Consider the following 18945-nt stretch of genomic DNA (forward strand, 5'->3'; position numbering starts at 1 on the left):
GACACCACCTAGGGACTCTAAGTCCTGCCACCCATGTGAACCCACATGATTGGACACATCCCTGATCTTTAAGAGCAGGCTCCCCAAGATGGCTTCTACTCAGCCACCTTATTCTACCCAAACTCCCCAGGATTTGCAATGATAAGTACAAGTCTTCTTCTTTTTCCTATTTGGCTATTCACTTCTGAGGGCTGCAGATGCCCTGGGGTTGTACCTATAGTCCCAATATGCAAATATGTAGCCAAGGACCATGCTTTACATTAGACTGTGCTGGATCACAAGTAGCTTTGTCTTGTGAACCATAACAATGAATGAGGGAGGCCAACATGTACCAGAACTACTAGCTGATCTGTAGCTTGACAATGATAAATGTAATTAGTACCAAGTGCTAAAAGCAGAGGCCAGTGTGTACATGGGGTGTTGGAAAGATGCCAGTCTAGCAGTAGAGAGGGGGTTAGGTTTGGAGTCAGTAGACATGTGAGAAGGCAGCTGTGGACTTGTCAAGTGCTGCTGGTCCAACCCCTTGTCTCCCATCCTCAGGCTGACTTCCTGAAGGTGGCAAGCAAACTGTATCTAAGATTAAAAACAACACAAGTCCTAATTATAACATGTAAGGATTTGCAAAACTAGATCTCGTGGTATAAGAGAGTATACAAAACACTGACTGTGAATCAGATTTACGGGTTTTGTCCCAGTTCTGCTCTTGCTGGCTTTGTCATCTTGAGAAAATCACAGCACCTTTCTGGACCCGAGTTTGGTCCTAAGTAGAATGACAATAATAATGGCTGTCACACTAGCTCCCAGGGCTGTGGTAGGGGGTTGTGAACCTTCAGAAGGCTGAGTGAAATGTTCTGAGAAGCTTAAAGAGGAAGAGAATAGCAACTGGAAATCTCCATTTTAGGACTCCAAAATAAAAGCCAATCATAAGTAATTTAAAAAACTTTTATTAAATCATTTAGACTTGAAAGAAGTCATCATAGTTAACACACTTAACGTGCGTTCTGTACACCACCAACCCAAATGGATTGATTTCAGAATTTTTTTATAAATAAAAAATAAACATATTTACAGGGAAAAATAAAAACATGTTAGAAGTGAAATGATTAATCTATAATCAGTTTGGGGATGAACCAACCTACAGCATTATGTAGAAAACTTTTAAGATTTTATTATGTCAAAAGTCCATAGTTGAAAGTTAGTTGTAATAGATGATCCATTTTTTTACTAGTTTCTTTCCTCCTCAAACCAGAATTTTGACTGATTTCCATAAAAAGCTTCATTTTCCCTTTATTGGTGGTAAAAGTACAAAAAGCTCTTCAACTCTCCCTAGAACCATCTAAGGAATAAAGCTATTGAATGCTACAAATAGGACTATAAAACTACAGACATAAACTGTCATACAATTTGTGCTATTTGTCCTCCAAAATAGTGCAGATTCATTGTCTCTCCAGGGACAAAAACGGAGTCAGCTTCTTAGAAATCGGTTTCAAAAATCATGTCTTGAAAGCATGTTTCTAGAACAATATAGTTACTATATGGAGGACTTGCATTCTCCTGTACTATAAAAATATTTCCAGTTTAAATTTCTTTGTATTTTAAGGATTGCTTCTACTTCCTAGGTAAAAGGTGAGGGAGGGCTCTTATAGTTTGGCCAGCTAGCCTTAGGAGATAAACAAAGAATAAGGACCATGTACTGTTTAGATAGTCCTTTCCTTTAAGTACAGCAACATCAAGAGTTGGCTCAAATTAGGGTAGGCCCTAAAATCCAGTTTGATTTGACTTAGAAAAAGAAGTCCAAATAAAATTGAGCAAAGTAGCTGAGTCTCAGTGGCTCATGCTGTAATCTTAGGTACTCAAGAGCCTGAGATCTGAGGATTGTGGTTCGAAGCCAGCCCAGGGAGAGAAATCCACGAGACTCTTATCTCCAATTTAACTGGCAAAAAGCTAACAGCGGTATGAGTCCAATAGTAGAGAGTTAGCCTTGAGCAAAAAAGCTAAGTGAGCGCATGAGGCCCTGAGTCCAAGCCCCTGTACTGGCACAAAAAAAAAAAAAGAAAAATTGTGCAAAAACCAATCTGGAATGCCACCTTCCTCAGAAGTGGCTGTCCTGTCACCTGCTTGGGTTGCTTGCACAAGTGAAAGCTAATTGCTGGGCAAAGGGCTGTGAGAGGTGCTGGACTGTCTGGAATGTTTTGTTCCCGATGAACTCATGGAGCGGGAGCGCTGTCTGAGCACTGTTTTTCCTGGAATCTCCAAGTCTGCAAATACAGCGTTTTCAATGATGTCTGTGGCTTCAGGCCGTTCCGTGGGGGATGGGGAGAGCATGTCTTGAACCATCAAATACTGAAATATAAGATTTGTTTTGTGATGAAAGGGCCAGATTAGTAAGCACTGAAGGCTCTTAACACCTTTAACACCTTCAAACCCAGCAAAAATGTCTGTATATAAAGTTTGCAAACTATATAGTTTCTGATTTGACAGATCAACTTTGTCATGAAAGCCCAACTCAGACATAGTTCAAGAGAATGGCTGTGTTCCAGTAAAACTTTATTATACAAATGGGTAGCACGCTAGATCTGATCTACTGGTCCTACGATGCCAACCTCTGCTCCAAATGAACATGGACAATTTGGGGCAATTGGTGTATTCCTAGCATATACAAGTTAAAAATCATATCTTTGAAGCAAACCGGTCATTTCATTTTAAAAATAAATTCAGTTGGGTGCCAGTGGCTCTCACCTGTAATTCTAGCTACTCAGAAGGCAAACCTGGGCAGAAAAGTCTCTATGAAACTCTTTATCTCCAATTAACCACTCAAAAACTGGAAGCGGCACTGTGGCTCAAAGTGGTAGAGCATTATCCTTGGGCAAAATTGCTCAGGGACAGTGCCCGGGCCCTGAGTTCAAGCCCTACAACCGACAAAAATAAATAAAATAAAAACAATCATCTATTACTGAATGTGTCTACAATTATTTGATAAGATTTTAAGTTAAAAAGTAACCATGCCACAGAGCAGCACCCGGCACTTCCTCTTGATTTTCTAGAATAGTTTGGAATGTTACCATGTATTTGAGCCATGCTGAGAATAGCTTCATCCATTTTGAAAGATAGAATATTTCTTTATTAAAACATACTTTGTAGATTAGCATATCTAATTATATTATAAAGTATTTGGTTTCAGTGCAAGCTTTCCTTATACTTACAATACTGAAAGACATTTTGACTTTTCCCAACTTGTTCATATACTGACTAATTTACTTTATAATTCAATTTATTTAAGGAAATTCAAGATTGACCAATGTATAAATTTTAAAATGATAGGTTAGTGGGCATATGTACTATGAAAGCTGTAAAAAAAAAAGACAACTTTAGAAGTTTATTACATATAATTTTTTTACCTTCAAGACCAGCTTAATTTTTCCATCTTATTCTTCCTGTGTGGTATAACCCTTGATACCCATAATCAACAGAAATTAGTGTCTTTCTCTCTTTTTTTCCCAGAAGTCTTTTTTTTTCTTTTTTTTAAAGAGCTCTAGCAAGTTCACCAAAATAAAGAGATCAACAGTCTGCTCCTAACCCTGACTGCTTCTATGGGGTACTGGAGGGACCCAGCCTTATTCAAGCCCAGGGTCAGGACTGTTGAAGCAAAGTCGTTTAATAAAATTTTAAGCAGGCTGAAACCCCTGCAGCTGGACCTCTGCAGGGCCCTGGGCTGAGAAGGGTCTAACGAATGCTGTTCTTTAGGGAGCCTGATCCTATATTCTTTAGTCTTTTGTAGCTTTATATGTCTTTTTTTTTTTTAAACTAGGGCTGAGAACCGAACCCAGGGCAGGGCCTTGGGTGCGCCAGGCGGGCGCCCTTCCGCTGGGCTAAACCCCCAGCCCCCTGATCCTATATTCTTTAGACCTTAGCTTCCCTATCTTCTATAAATGAGAAAACTGATGAGTTAACTGCTAAGGGCCCTTTAAGTTCTTGATATTATTTTAAAGAGAATGGGATGAAAACATACATACCTCATGAGGATATTTCTGAGTAAATAGTGGTGGAAATTTAAGATTTCTTACATCAGTTAGGGTCTAAAAAGAAAGGAAAGTGAGATTTAATTTTTACATTTACTTTGACTTGGGGCTCTATTTGAAATTTTTTTTTTTTTGTAGTGCTGGGGACTAAATCAGAGGGCCTCATTCTCTCCCACGGAGATATACCTCTTAGCCTAGAATGCACAGAAAACTCCAGAAATTCTGATGTTATCTAGTTCTTTAGTCTTTACCTTTTCTTTCTCCACTTATTGTACAGACCACTTGAGTTCTTTCTAATTAGATATATGAGTCCTTTGGTTCTGTATTAGGACTTCATTCTCACCTGGGCACTGATGGCTCATACTTGCAATTCTTGGTCCTCAGGAGGCTGAGGACTGTGGTTTGAAGCCAGCCTGGACAGATGAGCCCATGAGATTCTTTTGTTGGTTGTGGGGCCTGAATTCTGGGCCTGGGCACTGTCCCTCAGCTTTTCAGCTGTAGACTAGCGCTCTACCACTTGAGCCTCAGTCCCACTTCCGGCCTTTTCTGCTTATGTGGTGCTGGGGAATTGAACCAAGGGCCTCATGCATGCAAGGCAAGCGCTCTACCACCACTGAGCCAACTTCCCAGCCCCGCCCATGAGATTCTTAATTCCAATTAACCAGAAAAAAGCTGGCAGTGGAGCTGTGGCTCAAGTGCTAGAGTGTTATCCTTGAACAAAAAAATTCAGGGACAGCGCCCAGGCCCAACCCCCATAAACAGCATAAACAAACAAAAACCCCTAAAAATCCTTCTCTTCTGCTAAGGTCGGAAGTCAGCAGAAATTAAGAAATGGTGATAAGAGCATAAACTTTGAAAATTGGAAGGTAAGTGCCAGGGACAACAATCGGCAGTGTAAAACAACTTAGGAAGGATGTTGAAGAACATGACAGGCTTACATTTTTGTTGGTGTTGGTTCTAGGGCTTGAACTCAGGACCTGAGTGCTGCATTCCTTAGCTTTTTCACTCAAGCCTGGCACTCTACCACTTGAACCACACCTTTACTTCTGGTTTTCTGGTGGTTAATTGGAGACAAGCACATCTTAAGCTACCAGCACTGATAGACTTCCTTTTTTTTTTTTTTTTGGCCAGTTCTGGGGCTTGAACTCAGGGCCTGGGCACTGTCCCCGAGCTTCTTTTGCTCAAGGCTAGCACTCTATCACTAGAGCCACAGCATCACATCCAGCTTTTTCTGTTTTTGTGGTAATGAGGAATCAAACCAGGGCTTCATGCATGCTAGGTAAGCTCTCTACCACTGAGCCACATTCCCAGCCCGATAGACTTACTTTTAAAAGACCTTTAGTACTGTCTTAAAATCTATGGCCATACTTTACTCTGAGAAGGAAAAAAAACAACAACAAAACAACGGCTCTGTAAGTTACCAGCTTTTAAGTATAAGAGTGGGTGGTAACTGGTCCTCAAGATTTTTGTTTTTGTTTTTGTTTTTTTTGGCTATTATGGGTCTTGAACTCGGGGCCTGCCATCTTTATGTTCAAGGTTAGCACTCTACCACTTTGTGCCACAGTGCCACTTCTGGTTTTCTGGGGATTAATTGGAGATAAGCCTACCTGGGCTGGCTTTGAACCGTGTTCCTCAGATCTCAGGCTCCTGAGTAGCTAGGATTATAGGCATGAGCCACCCATGCCAGGCCTCTGGAAGAATTTTATGGCCAAGTGCTATCACTAGTTCATCCCCCTACTTTTACTACCATGTTGTTCTCCTGGTTTTCACTTACTGTAAAGGCATTGAGTGCAAGATATTATTAAATTATTATGAATTTAAGCCTAAACAAGGTATGACGACAAACCAATTGATCCAATGAAACATGTGTTTTGAAAACTGAATTTTAAGTAAAAGCTAAGAGTCTTGTTCACATGGTCTCTTTGCTTCTAGTCAGTCTGCTGGCATTATGAATAATCATTTTCTTTTTCGATTTTTCTATGGACATCATGTTTTATTTATTTTGCAGTACTAGGGATGGAACCCAAGGCCTGCCGTCTGCTAGGCAAGTGCTCTTCCACTTGAGCTACATTCCCAGCCCTCTTGTTTATATTTTAAAGTTCTTTCATAACTTGTAGATAGTTTTCTTCTTCAATTTGTCTGAAGAGGAGGATACTTACCCTGACTCTCTCCATCTGAGTGCTAAATGGGTACAGCAATTCAAACAGAATCAGGCCTAAAGAAAAGATGTCCACTTTATGAGAGTAGTTGTTTCCATGAATCTGAAATACCACATAAAAGATATTTTAAAAACTTAACACAGAAATAGTACAACTCTGAGTATAGCATTACTGAATGCTGAAGTTTACTTTAGCCATTTCTTGGTTTAAATACAACAAAGAGTTAACCTATCCGGAGCCCTTTTCACTCCAGGAGTAATTACACTACTCAGCATTTCAGAGGGAAAGCCCAGGTATGGCCCAGAGATATGCATCAGTAAAGTCAGCCAGCAGAAACCTGGAGCCTGGTGTGCTAAAAAAGTGAGACTGAGCCAGAAGAGAGCTCAATTCCCCCTGAGGTGAAGATTTTCAAAGCAAATGCTATCTCCAGCAAATCTCATTTCTAATCATCCTCATCCTTACCCATTTTTATGAGAAAATCTTCATTACTCCAAACCACTAATCAACTGGAGTTAGCCTTCATTATGGCACTTAATTACGGACTGCTTTGCATTCCTACTTGTATTTTTCATGTGTATATCTCTTATTCTACACAATTAAATGATAAAGTCCTAGAGAGGAGAGATCTGCTTCTATTGTATTTCTGTCATTCAAGCATTGGGCTAAGTATAGAGTGAGGCCCCAATAAATACTTGTTAAGTGAACAAATGAATCACAACTCAATTACTCTATTAAAGAAAGCCTCCTTCAAATGAAAAGTGACCTCGTGGTGACTCAGTAGAGCTCTTTTATTGGTGACATTGTTTTTAGACAGGTAACAACATTTTGGTAAATAGCTTAAGAAGGGGGACCCATATGGAAACTCAGCATTTCTTGACTGGGGAACGGAGGTGAGGTGAAAGGTTTAAGAGCTCATTATACCTTCTTCTCTACCTGTCTCTTGGTATCTACCTCCCGGATTCCTTCTATGTAGTAGCCTGGCTCTGCTCACAGAACAGAGGTCTTAACCTGAGGTTCTAGTGACCTCAGCTCTGTCACCCTCTTCACCTTCCATCTCTGTGGTTCAGGAGAATATGGTGAAGATGATGCCTACAAGGGTACAGTGAAAAGCACACCCTCACGGCCATTCGGACAACATAAATGGACACAAATTCATAAGGAACCAGATTGTAAATATTTGTCTCCATGTAATAGTCCATCTAATCTTTTCTATCCTAGTTGAGATGACAGAGATTTGCATGCAGGGGTAATTATCTCAGTGACAATTCTGACAGGAAAATTTACAAAATTTTACAAAAGTAAAATACTTGAAACAAATTCTGAGTAAACTGCTGAACTGAGTTAATGTTACCCAGTCAAGAATATTTTTCAGAATTTTTTTAAAAAAACATTGATTTTATTTGCAAGACATTGACCATAATGCATTGTACTCATAAACTGACATGTTGAATTGTAACCCCTTTGTACAACTACTTAATAAAAATGTTTAATAAATAAAATTGTTTAATAATAAAATGCTTATATATTACTACTGTGACCAAATTTTATGGAACAGACTCTCAATTGTGTCTCCAATAGACTAAAATTGCTCTATATAAGTTGTATATTTATACAAATAACTAACCATTGTAAATATTTTAGAGATTTTTAGTAAGTGCCTTTTTCTTTACCTGTCCATGCATAAAAAAACAAATTAATACATAACAAGAAAAACTATCATTAAATATATTTAGTATAATGTTAAATATTTTAGGACTTTTGTTTTTCATGTAGATATTTTAATTATATTAATTATACTAATTCATGGGTATTAAAAGATTTTACCTAATGAATACCTGTAGAATTCTAGGCATTGTTTTATGTAGTAAAATAAAAAAGGCAAGTTGGATCTCAATTCTGATAGCTTCTATTTTAGAGGGCTTTAAAAAGACAATTTCAGAGAATTTAAAATGTCATGAAGGTTGTACTGTGTTGCTTATGTAATGAAGAAAGGCACCTAAAAAAACATTTATATCCAAACAGAACTTTAATAACTTCTAAGGACTTCATTTTCTTTTCTTTTCTTTCCTTCCTTCCTTCCTTCCTTCCTTCCTTCCTTCCTTCCTTCCTTCCTTCCTTCCTTCCTTCCTTCCTTCCTTCCTTCCTTCCTTCCTTCCTTCCTTCCTTTTTCTTTCACTCTGGGTCTGGACACTGTTCCTGAGCTCTTTAGCTCAAGGCAAGAGCTCTACCCCTTGAGCCACAGCACCACTTCAGGTTTTCTGGTGGTTAACTGGAAATAAGATCTCAGCCTCCTGAGTAGTTAGTATTACAGGTGTGAGCCACTGGTGCCCAGCTTTTCTTTTTTCTTGAAAGTGGCACTGTGGCTCAAGCGGTAGAGCACTCCCCTTGAACTGAAGAGCTCAGGGACATGCCCAGGCTCAGAGTTCAAGCCCCATGACTGACCAAAAAAACCCCAAAACCCCACAAAAACATATATATGTTAGTACTGGGGATTAAACCTGGGGCTTTGTAGATTGCACTATACTCTCCCACTTCAAGCCCTTTTTTTATGGTTTTTTTTTTGGGGGGGGGGTCGGTTGTGGGGCTTGAGTTCTGGGCCTGGGCGCTGTCCCTCAGCTCTTCAGCTCAAGGCTAGTGCTCTATCACTTGAGCCACAGCACCACTTTCAGCTTTCTCAGTTGTTTATTAGAGATAGGAGTTTCTCAGCCTTTCCTGCCTGGGCTGGCTTTGAACTGTGATCCTCAGATCTCAGCCTCCTGAGTAGTTAGGATTACAGGCATGAGTCCTCCCCACCCCCACCCCCGCACCCAACTTATGGTTTTGTTTTTGAGATGAGTTTTTCCTAACTTGGTGGACTGGCCTCAAACTGCCTCTACCTTCTAAGTAGCTATGATAACAGAGGTAGGCCACTATTCTTGGCAACTTGAGTTATTAAGGAAGGTTTTTAAAAACCTGCCAGCAAACTAAAACAAAAACAAAAATAAAATAACACAAACAAAATTAAAAACAAAAAACAACAGTAAAAAAAATCCCTCTAAAACCTCTATTGCATTATGATTACAGAAAGACACATTTTGTTTTCAAATACATTGACATTTCTCTGTAACCTAACAATGTGATAAGAAGGCACATCTCATTTTAACTTATCCATCAAGTAAATGTTCAAATATATGTAGGCCAATTATATAAAAAACCTAATATTTTTTTTGCCTAGTTTCCCTTTTTGGCTTTAATTACCGTATTATTTGGTTTTAGCACTACTTTAGAAAGCTTTGTTTCTTTTGTATATCCTTTCCTTTTTATTGTAGGTTGTATTTATCTTCTGTAGTGATACAGACATATTGTTAAACTCCATTTGCTGAATGTATGTTTATCAAAAACAAATCCCTACTCTTTCCTTGTTCTTACCATCTTTCATTTCTTGATCTCTGATCATTTAATATGTGCATTAATTCAGCTTATTATAATACCTATATTTTAGATTATAAGTATTTTTACCAAAAACATTAAATTTCAAATTGACATCTATATTCATAACAGCCACTGGCACATATCACTTACTGATTTTTGTTTTTTGGTTTTTTTTTTTTTTTTTTTGGTTGTGTTGTTTTGTGCCAGTACTGGGGCTTGAACTCAGGGCCTGGGCACTGTCCCTTAACTTTTTCCGCTCAAGACTTGTCCTTGCCACTTAAGCCACTCCTCCACTTTTGGCTCTTTGCTGGCTAATTGACGTTAATAGTCTCTTGGATTTGTCCACCTGGTCACTGCTGCAGTGGCCCAGCAGTTTGACTCTCCCAAATAAACTCTTTTCTGCCTGAACTGTGTGGAGGTCTCCCTTCGGCAACCCTTATATTTTCAAACTGCCGTCCTCAGATCTTAGCCTCCTGCATATCTAGGATTACAGATGTGAGCCACCAGTGCCTCGCTTGAATTTTGCTTAAGACAAAACAAACAAACAAAAAACCCCCAAAACAACAACAAAAAAATTCCCCCCCCCCTTTTTTTTTGGCAAGTACTGAGATCCAAAGTATGAAATCATTGATTTAAGCATGATCAGTTTGTGAATATCGTTACTTTGGTGGTGGCCAGTTCTACTACTTTAAGCTCTCAGGATCCCCCATTCCTACTGTTTCTGCAGTCCCCTCCCAGTTTATAGAGCTTGTCCTTTGAAGCCTCCTATAAGTCTACCTGTCTTGGTTTCTGCATGTCTATGTCTTGCCATGGTACAGCCTGGAAGGTGCCTATTAATTAACATAGAGGGCAGCTCAAGAATGTGCTTCTGTTACAACAGTTTATACAGTCTACACAGCATATACTAGAGTTGGGTTTGAGAGGAGGCATTCAAAGTCTCATTCTACATTTCTTGCTAGGTTTTGGTTCAGAGGGCAAGGCCATGTTTTACGCATTGTATTTTCCTTACTCCATTTCCAACTCAAGTTAGACGTATGTTGCTTGTGGCACACTACTTTCCATCATTTTCAGATGGTATGTAAATGGGTATTTTAATGAGAACAAAGAAAAAGATTCATCTGGAATATCTAGCTTTTTGCCCAGTCTGGAAGACTCACCTGCTCTGGACTCATATATAGTTTGGTCCCTACTTGTCCTGTGTGTGTGGCATAGGCTGGCATTGGTGTCAGAACCGTCTGCTCTTCTTCATCCTGGTCCATTGCCGTAACTAATCCAAAGTCTCCAACCTTGACTACATCATCCATTGTGAAGAAAATGTTGGAAGGCTAGCAAAAACAAAATAGACAATAGTAAGTATGTATAGACAAAGAGAGAAAGTACTGGATATTATTTAAGTGACTGCAGAAAATATATGAAGGTAGAAATTCTATTTCTCTTTTTATGAAAATAACTTTTTTTCAATGCCAGACAAGTACTATGGGTAAAGAAAAGGGAAGCATAGAAGAGAGAGCTGGATTTATTATCTACTTAAACCCATGGAGATTCACAACCCCTTGGGTCTAGCATTTTTAATCCCCAATCTTAATGGTCTGTGTACTTTCTCTGGGCAATGTTTTCTACATTTTTTATTTAAGCCATAATAGCTATATTAATCATTATAATAGCAAATGCATATGTAGCACCTGTATGTAATGTGTTGGGTGCTATTCTTTTTATTTTCTTTTTTTGTTGTTTATGAGGCTTGAACTATAGGTCTGGGTACTGTCCCTGAGCTCTTCAGCTCAAGACAAGTGCTATGCCACTTGAGTGACAGCACCATTTTTGGTTTTCTGGTAATTAATTGTAGATAAGGGTCTTACGGACTTTCCTGTCCTGGCTGGCTTTGAACCTTGATCCTCAGATCTTAGCCTCCTGAGTAGCTAGGATTATAGGTGTGAGTCACTGGTGCCCAGTTGGGTGTTATTCTAACCAGTTCATTTCTATTAACACATGTAGTACAACTCGCTCACATGAGTACTATTAGTCTCCCATCTTACAGATTTGGAAACTGAGGCTCTGAAGTTAAACTAATTACCCAAAGTTATTCACCAACAAACTGTAGATCCAGGATTCAAACTGAGGCTGTTTGGCTCCTAGGAAAAGACCTTGTGCTTTACTATCATGTCCAACATTTAGCATCGGGAATTACTATCTGATGATGAGTGCTAACTAGTCTTGGTTTGTGTCTAAGCAGAAGAAACAGAAGAAACAGACTATCAAAAGAAACAGATTATCAATATCAGAACTCTTAACCAGCACTCTGTGCTGTCATTTGTACAACACATATGCCAAGCTACTGACTTAATTTTGTTTTTGTTTTCCTTATGGGGCTTGATCTCAAGGCCTGGGCACTCACTGTCCCTGAGCTTTCTTGCTCAAGGCTAGTGCTCTACCGCTTTGAGCCACAGCTCCACTTCTGGTTTTCTGGTGGTTTATTGGAGACAAGAGTCTCACAGACTTTTCTGCCCAGGCTGGTTTTGAACTGTGATCCTCAGATCTTAGCCTCCTGAGTAGCTAGGATTACAGGCATGAGCCATCTGTGCCTGGCTCTTTGTTTTCTTTATTGTCTGAGACTGGGACTTGAACTTTTGCAATCTGACACTCTACCAATTGAGCCACGTCTCCAATCCCGTGAGTTCTAAACTTCCCTATAAAACTACTTACAGAATATATCTAGCCAAATGACTCACAGGTTCTTCAAACTCTATGCCTGACATGAAGAATGTCATCTTTTCATCAGTTTACTCTATCTTGCAGGTACCACAACGGAGCTATGAAAATAAGGAGAAAGGAAGCTCACAAAATTGAGTTTCATCGTGTTTCAAATATTGTCAGAAAATGCCACTTTGTTCTCTATTTTTGTTCTCTATTTTTAAAATATCATTCTACAATTTTGACTTTGAGGCAATGAAATTATATAAAAATAAAATCTATGGTAATAACCAGCACTTTTTCCACAAAGAATCCTGTGCCAGAGATCAGAAGAGACTGTACTGCCTTCATCTTTTCTCTCTACTCATTTTCTGATGGCAGTTACTTATGGAAATCAGCAGACAGCATGTGTTCCACTATCAGATGTCTTCTGACTTTACTTTCTCTTCTTTCTGTTAGGCAGTGCCACTGGTATTTAAACCAAGCCATATAATCCCACTCCCTGCCCCAGAAACGGGTTTATAGATGGCCTTACATCCTTGGTTTACTGAACAGAACAAGGCCTAGGACTTCTGACCAATGTGCTCCTCACATCCAAAATCTCTTTAAAAGGTTTAAAAGAAAAATAGGCAAGCCCGGCACTGGTGGCTCCCGCTTGTAATCCTAGCTACTTAGGAGGCTGAGATCTGAGAATTGTGGTTCAAAGCCAGCCCGGGCAGGAAAGTCCGTGAGACTCTGATCTCCAATAAACCACCAGAAACCAGAAGTGGGGCTGTGGCTCAAGTAGTAGAGTGCTAGCCTTGAGCTGAAGAGCTGAGGGACAGCGCCCAGGCCCAGAGTTCAAGCCCCAGGACCGACCAAAAAGAAAAAAAAGAAAAAGAAAAACAGGCACACTTGAGGATCCCTTGCAGCCATCCTGAGGCTGTATGGGGAAAGCCTGCATGAAAATGGAAATAAGAAATGTGAGGAGAGACTCAAGGAGGATACAGTAGTAAGGGCCAATAAAGCTCTTTCTGGATAAATCGGTATTAACTGATGAGCAGTTGGACTATGTTGAACACTGTACTGAGGTGAACAAAACTGACATGGACTGGCACAGGTGGCTCATGCCTGTAATCCTAGCTACTCAGGAGGCTGAGATCTGAGGATCATGGTTCAAAGCCAGCTGGGGCAGAAAAAGTCTGTGAGACTCTTCAATAAACTACTCAGAAAAACTGGAAGTGGCTCTGTGGCTCAAGTGGCAGCACTTGAGCACAAAGAGGCCCAAGGCAGTGCCCAGGCCAAATTCAAGCCCCAGGACTGGCAAACAAAAAACAAAACAAGCCTGACACAGTTCATGCCACCAAGGAAACAAGAGGATAAATAAACCAGGTATGAAGAGAGAGATAGGAAAGAAATACAGGATCTCTCAGAATACAGTATATGAGAAACTAAGGAAAGAGTGAACGACTAGAAAAAAGCCTGAAGAGGCAGGAAGTAAAGGGTAGATGGCAAAATGTGACCAAAATAAAAGACAAAGGAAAGCCTAGAGGTTTAACATTGAGCTCAAAGACTTAGATCAGAAGCTAGTAAAATGTATAGGCTTTTCAACAGGGTTAGAAAAATCTTAGTGGCATTTTTTTTCCCCCAGCACACAAGAAATCCTTAACGTGTGTTATATTTGGAAAAAAAATGAATGTTTTTGATTTCTAGAAACACTAAGGAAGGAAGAAATAAACCTCAAGGAATTTTTCTGGTGTACAAACAAGTATCAAAAAAATCTTTACACAACATTGTATCAAGTAAATATTTACCAACATCACATTTACATTATAAAATCAGACTATTCACTATTAGTTAAAAGCAAAATGGATCTTTTTCAGTCTGGGATATGTGGATGTGTGCAACAAGCATTAAGACCTAAGAGAATCAGCATATTACCTACTCGTTTTTCACCAAATAGAGAATGATTAGCATATAAACCTATTCTGCTATTAGTGTCTCAAGTTAAAGGATCATGGTTCTGCTTTTCTATAAGTTGTCTTCTCTATCCAAAATGATTCCTCTCTAAACTTTTCATTCAGTGTAAAATAATTCCTGGTAATCAGTTTGGAGCCACATAAAAATCACTGAAAGCACAGTAATTATGTAACGAACAATTATACTGGAATCACTTCTAATTCTTATCTCTCCTATCTCCTTAAAATGTACTCACCAACTTGAAAATCTACCAGCTAATTTTAGAAGAAAATAATCTTTGTTCCAACCTCTACTTTGGTGCTTGAAGCAAAAGACTGTGGTAACATAAAATACAATTTAAAATACTTCCAATGGGGCTGGGAACATGGCTTAGTGGTAGAGTGCTTGCCTAGCATGCATGACGCCCTGGGTTCAATTCCTCAGTACCACATAAACAGAAAAAGCCAGAAGTGGTGCTAGCCTTGTTTCAAGCCCCTGAACTGGCAAAATAAATAAATAAATACACCTTCAATTATATGGCATATACCAATAAACATAGGTCCTTGAGAGGAAGAGCATGGAGGATCTTGGGGTGAGGCTGGCCCAGGCAAAAATGAAGACTCTATTTGAAAAACAAATTATAAAGTCAAAAGATTGAAGGTAGGGCTAAATTGCTGGAGCATGTGGCAAGCCTGTTCCTAGCAAGTGTAAGGCCTAGAGTTCAATGCCCTGTTCAGTCAAAAAAGCCCCTCAAACAACAAAAACTAAAAAAAAAATTAAATTAAAAATATTTCAATCCAAAGCTGTCAAGAATTTAAATTACTTTCATCAGAAAAATATTTATACAGTTACTATATACCTATTGATTATGCTCATAGCACACAGAATATGGCAGAAATTAAAGTTCTCATACTTATTTTCAGAAATAAATACTTTAGAAATGCCATGTAGTTTAGTAAGAATTTTATGCAAATTAGCACACAGCATGCCTACACTATTTAATACTGTATTCAATAAAAGCAGAATATAAGGTTTTAGAACTACAATCATCTGGGTAACCATTTGTTAGCTTTTCTCATCCACCTTCTCCCTCAAAGCTTAAACAGTTCTGGGGGACAAAGCATGGTGATCTGCTGCACCAATTCAGAGCTGGCTAGTACAAAGACTCATTTTCTTTCCACTTGGGACCCTTTCACTACCTCTGGAGGTTTTTGTGGCAGGGTTATTCACAGTCATAGAAAGAATATGGTTTAACTGCTTACAGTGGATTTTTTTTTTTTGTGCCAGTCCTGGGGCTTGAGGTCCTGGGGTCTGAATTCATTTCACTTCAGGCTTTTTTGGTGCTTAATTAGAGTTAAGAGTCTCATGGACTTTCTGGCTCCAGCTTGATTCAAACTACAATCTTCAGATCTCAGCCTCCTGAGTAGTTAGGATTATAGGTATGAGGTACCCTTACTCATTGTGGATTTTACATAGAGACTTTTCTTTTGACAATCAGAACTAAAAGGGATACTCTTTACAATAAAATGAACATAAACATAGTGTACAGAAGAATGAATGGTTTGTCTGAGGGTACAAGAGACTTAGTCTTGAAGCAAGCCTGTCTTAGGCTTTTGCTCCAGATGCCTTTACTCTCCGCTGTTCTTGTAGATCCTTCAGTGAAAAACTGACAAACACTGCAAGTACAGCTTTGACCCCCCAAATATCAGACTGAAACCCCTGTGTGATATTCCACAGTTACAGACCTTGAGGTCCCTGTGCATGAGTCCTTTACTGTGTAGAAACTCCACTGCCTCTGCGATCTGTAGGAAGATATGCAGACATATGCTCCTCTCTCTCTCCTCGATGGTACACCGTTGGTTCATCCAGTCTTTGAGGTTTTCCTTTCTGCACAGCTGCATCTGAATGTACAGATACACCTTTGGTGAACTGGGCTGAAGCTTATCTGTTGTGTTCTTAGTGAGATCTAAACTTAAAGTAGTGGGTCTTGGAGGGGAAAGAGACAATGTAGCTTCAGAAGATTTGCTGCTGGAATACTTGAAATCAGTTAGTTTATTAGCATAATGGTTGCCAATGTGTAACCGGTTAATGTTGAGATCTTCTTTACTGGATGCATTATCACAGCCAGAATCTTCAAACACTATGGAAGAAGAGGTTCTCTCCCTTGACCTTACATAAGGAGAGGCTTCAGAAGGGCAAAGTTCAAAGGAGTGCCCCTCATCACTGCCATCCATGGTACCATCTTCTACATCACAGTCTGTCAGGCAACTGTCCTGGAGGTTGTGTGCTGCATCCACTGAGCCACTGCCATCTCCTTGGTCTGTTCCTGAGAGCTCCAGAGGAGAGAACTGGCTCTCAGATGAACTTGTCTGGCCACAGGAAATCCCCACTGAAAAAGACCTCCTTCTCTGAGGTGAAGGAGCTATGATTTCGATATGTTCTTTTGTAGAGAAAGGATCCATTCTGCGAATCTTAACGGATGGTGCCTCCATTGGGCTAGGAGAGCTGAGTGGCCAGTCTGTGCTAGAAGTGAGATAAAAACAAATGATTGAGAGGGAATCTATGTGGATTAAGGTACCTGAGAGCCAGCCTTTGTTTAAAAAGCTTCAACTAAGCTGGCAGTCAGGAGCTTATGCCAGTAATCCTAGCTACGCAGGAGACTGAGATCGGAGGATGAAAGTTCCAAGCCAGATTGGGTAGGAAAGTCTGTGAGACTCTTCTCTCTAATTAACCATCACCCAAAGAAAAGCTTCAAGTATTATCAAACCACTGACCAAATGACAAACAGAAATAATATATAGACTAAATTAAACATGTTATATGAGACAAAGAGCATCTCACCAAGGTCTTCATTTGAAAGCTTAATTTTATACCTGAAATAGTTATCTGGGGCTGTGTTGCTTGATTATGTAGCTCCTGTACAAATTAAAATGGCTCACTGGGCCTTGAGACAAAGGGCCACTTTGCTTGGTTCTTGAGTCTATGACAAAGGTCACTGAAACAAGGTGCTTCTGGGGGATCTAAAGTTGCAGAGGTTTTACTTCCATGGTTTGGGAGTCAGTCTGCACATGCTGCCTCTTTACAAACAGCTTTTTTTTTCTTTTTTCTGTCAGTCATCAGGGCTGAACTCTGGGCCTGGGCATTGTCCCTCAGCTCTTCAGCTCAAGGCTAGTGACCTACCACTTGAGCCACAGAGCTACTTCGGCTTTTTTTCTGCTTATGTGGTGCTGAGGAATTGAACCCAGGGCCTCAGGCATGCAAGGCAAGCACTGAGCCAACTTCCCAGCCCATGTAAACAGCTTTTAAAAGGCAGCCTTCTTTCCTAATGTACACTACAGTCAGCAGGGAGAATGTTTTCAGACCACTAAGTTTACATATTTTTAACTGAAATTAGTTTAAGACTATTTAAAAGTGTAAATTGTTATCTGCTAAAAAAAAAAAAAACCAACTTTATATAAACTTGAGAAAACCCACCATGAATCTCTCAATCACAATTACTAAAACATTACTGATAATAATTTAAAAAATCATGTTCTCAGAAATGAAATGAAATCTCATTTAACAAGTGGCTGGGAAGCTTTTCAAACAATGATAGAAAATTCTATTTTTGTTTCCTAAGGAAAAAAGTAGCAGGAAGATAGTAGGAGATGATACTGTATTTGGAGGAGCAAAAACTAGTCTGAAAAGAACTTAAAATCAATGTCTAACTAAACTACCTTTCATCTTTCAGCCAGATTTCATCCATCCTTTCTTGCCATTTCTCTGGTGGTGTTTCCAGCCAGGCATTAAAATATCTCACAATTCCTGGGTGTTCCAGCTTGGCTAAGGCTTTAACTTCTCTCATTACTTTTTCCCGAGCCAGTTCCCTAAAAAAGAGAAAATAAGGAACGTCAAAAGTTGTCCTTATCTTGAAAAGTACTCATACCCAATAGCAAAAACAGAAGAAAAAAAAAAAGATATTGGAGGTCTCCCTTGAATCTAAACTTAGAAACAGATAAGTCAGCCTTAGGCATAATTCTAATAAGCCACATATTAAGTCCTGGAATAAGTGTGTGTTCTCTCTCTCTCTCTCTCTCTCCTTTATTTCCGGAAATAAGTGCTATAAACACACACCTATTGCCTCATCCAAAAAAAAATTTCTTGGCTAAAAATCAATAATCATACCCTTAAATATTTGCTAATCAATAGTATCCACACCATCAAGTTTCTACATTCCTATCAAGTAAAAAAAAAAAAGCCAAAAAACATAACTATGATTTCTGGAGACTGAACATCATCTAGAATAAACAAGACCCTTTCACAGGGATGGGAAAGAAGTGTTGCTGAAGGCCCATCATCTTAATCAGAATACTGTTCTCAACCAGAAATTCTACTCTGATGAAACTACTCAAGGGAAATAGATGTGGTGAAAATGTTCTATACAAACTCCAAGGTTATATAAAAGATAAACTGCAGCCTGACGCCGGTGGCTCACACCTGTAATCCTAGCTACTCAGGAGGCTGAGATCTGAGGATCGAGGTTCAAAGCCAGCCCAGGCAGAAAAGTCCGTGAGACTCTTATCTTCAATAAACCACTAGAAAACCAGAAGTGGCGCTGTGGCTCAAGCGGTAGAGAGCTGGCCTTGAGCTGAAAAATGCAAGGACAGCGCCCAAGCCCAGAGTTCAAGCCCCATGACCAACCAAAAAAAAAGATAAACTGCAAACTTTTCTTAAAATTACAAATTAGA

General features: G+C 39.4%; 1 protein-coding gene across 1 annotated transcript in view; it reads right to left on the reverse strand.

Moving 5' to 3' along the window:
• Positions 1-928: 928 nt before the first annotated feature.
• The window catches only part of Eif2ak3 (eukaryotic translation initiation factor 2 alpha kinase 3), a 73253-nt gene continuing 55236 nt past the window's right edge, over positions 929-18945 (reverse strand). Inside the window, exons 12-17 of the mRNA XM_070019650.1 lie at positions 17935-18084; positions 15964-16741; positions 10747-10914; positions 6179-6280; positions 4014-4076; positions 929-2343 (exon numbers count right to left, since the gene is read on the reverse strand). Of these exons, the coding sequence (XP_069875751.1) occupies positions 2143-2343; positions 4014-4076; positions 6179-6280; positions 10747-10914; positions 15964-16741; positions 17935-18084 (1462 nt within the window). The 3' untranslated portion in view covers positions 929-2142. The remainder of the gene's footprint in view (positions 2344-4013; positions 4077-6178; positions 6281-10746; positions 10915-15963; positions 16742-17934; positions 18085-18945) is intronic.

This window comes from Dipodomys merriami, unplaced genomic scaffold, assembly GCF_024711535.1.
Source record: "Dipodomys merriami isolate MVZ:Mamm:240054 unplaced genomic scaffold, mDipMer1.0.p SCAF_136, whole genome shotgun sequence".
NCBI classification, from domain to species: domain Eukaryota; kingdom Metazoa; phylum Chordata; class Mammalia; order Rodentia; family Heteromyidae; genus Dipodomys; species Dipodomys merriami.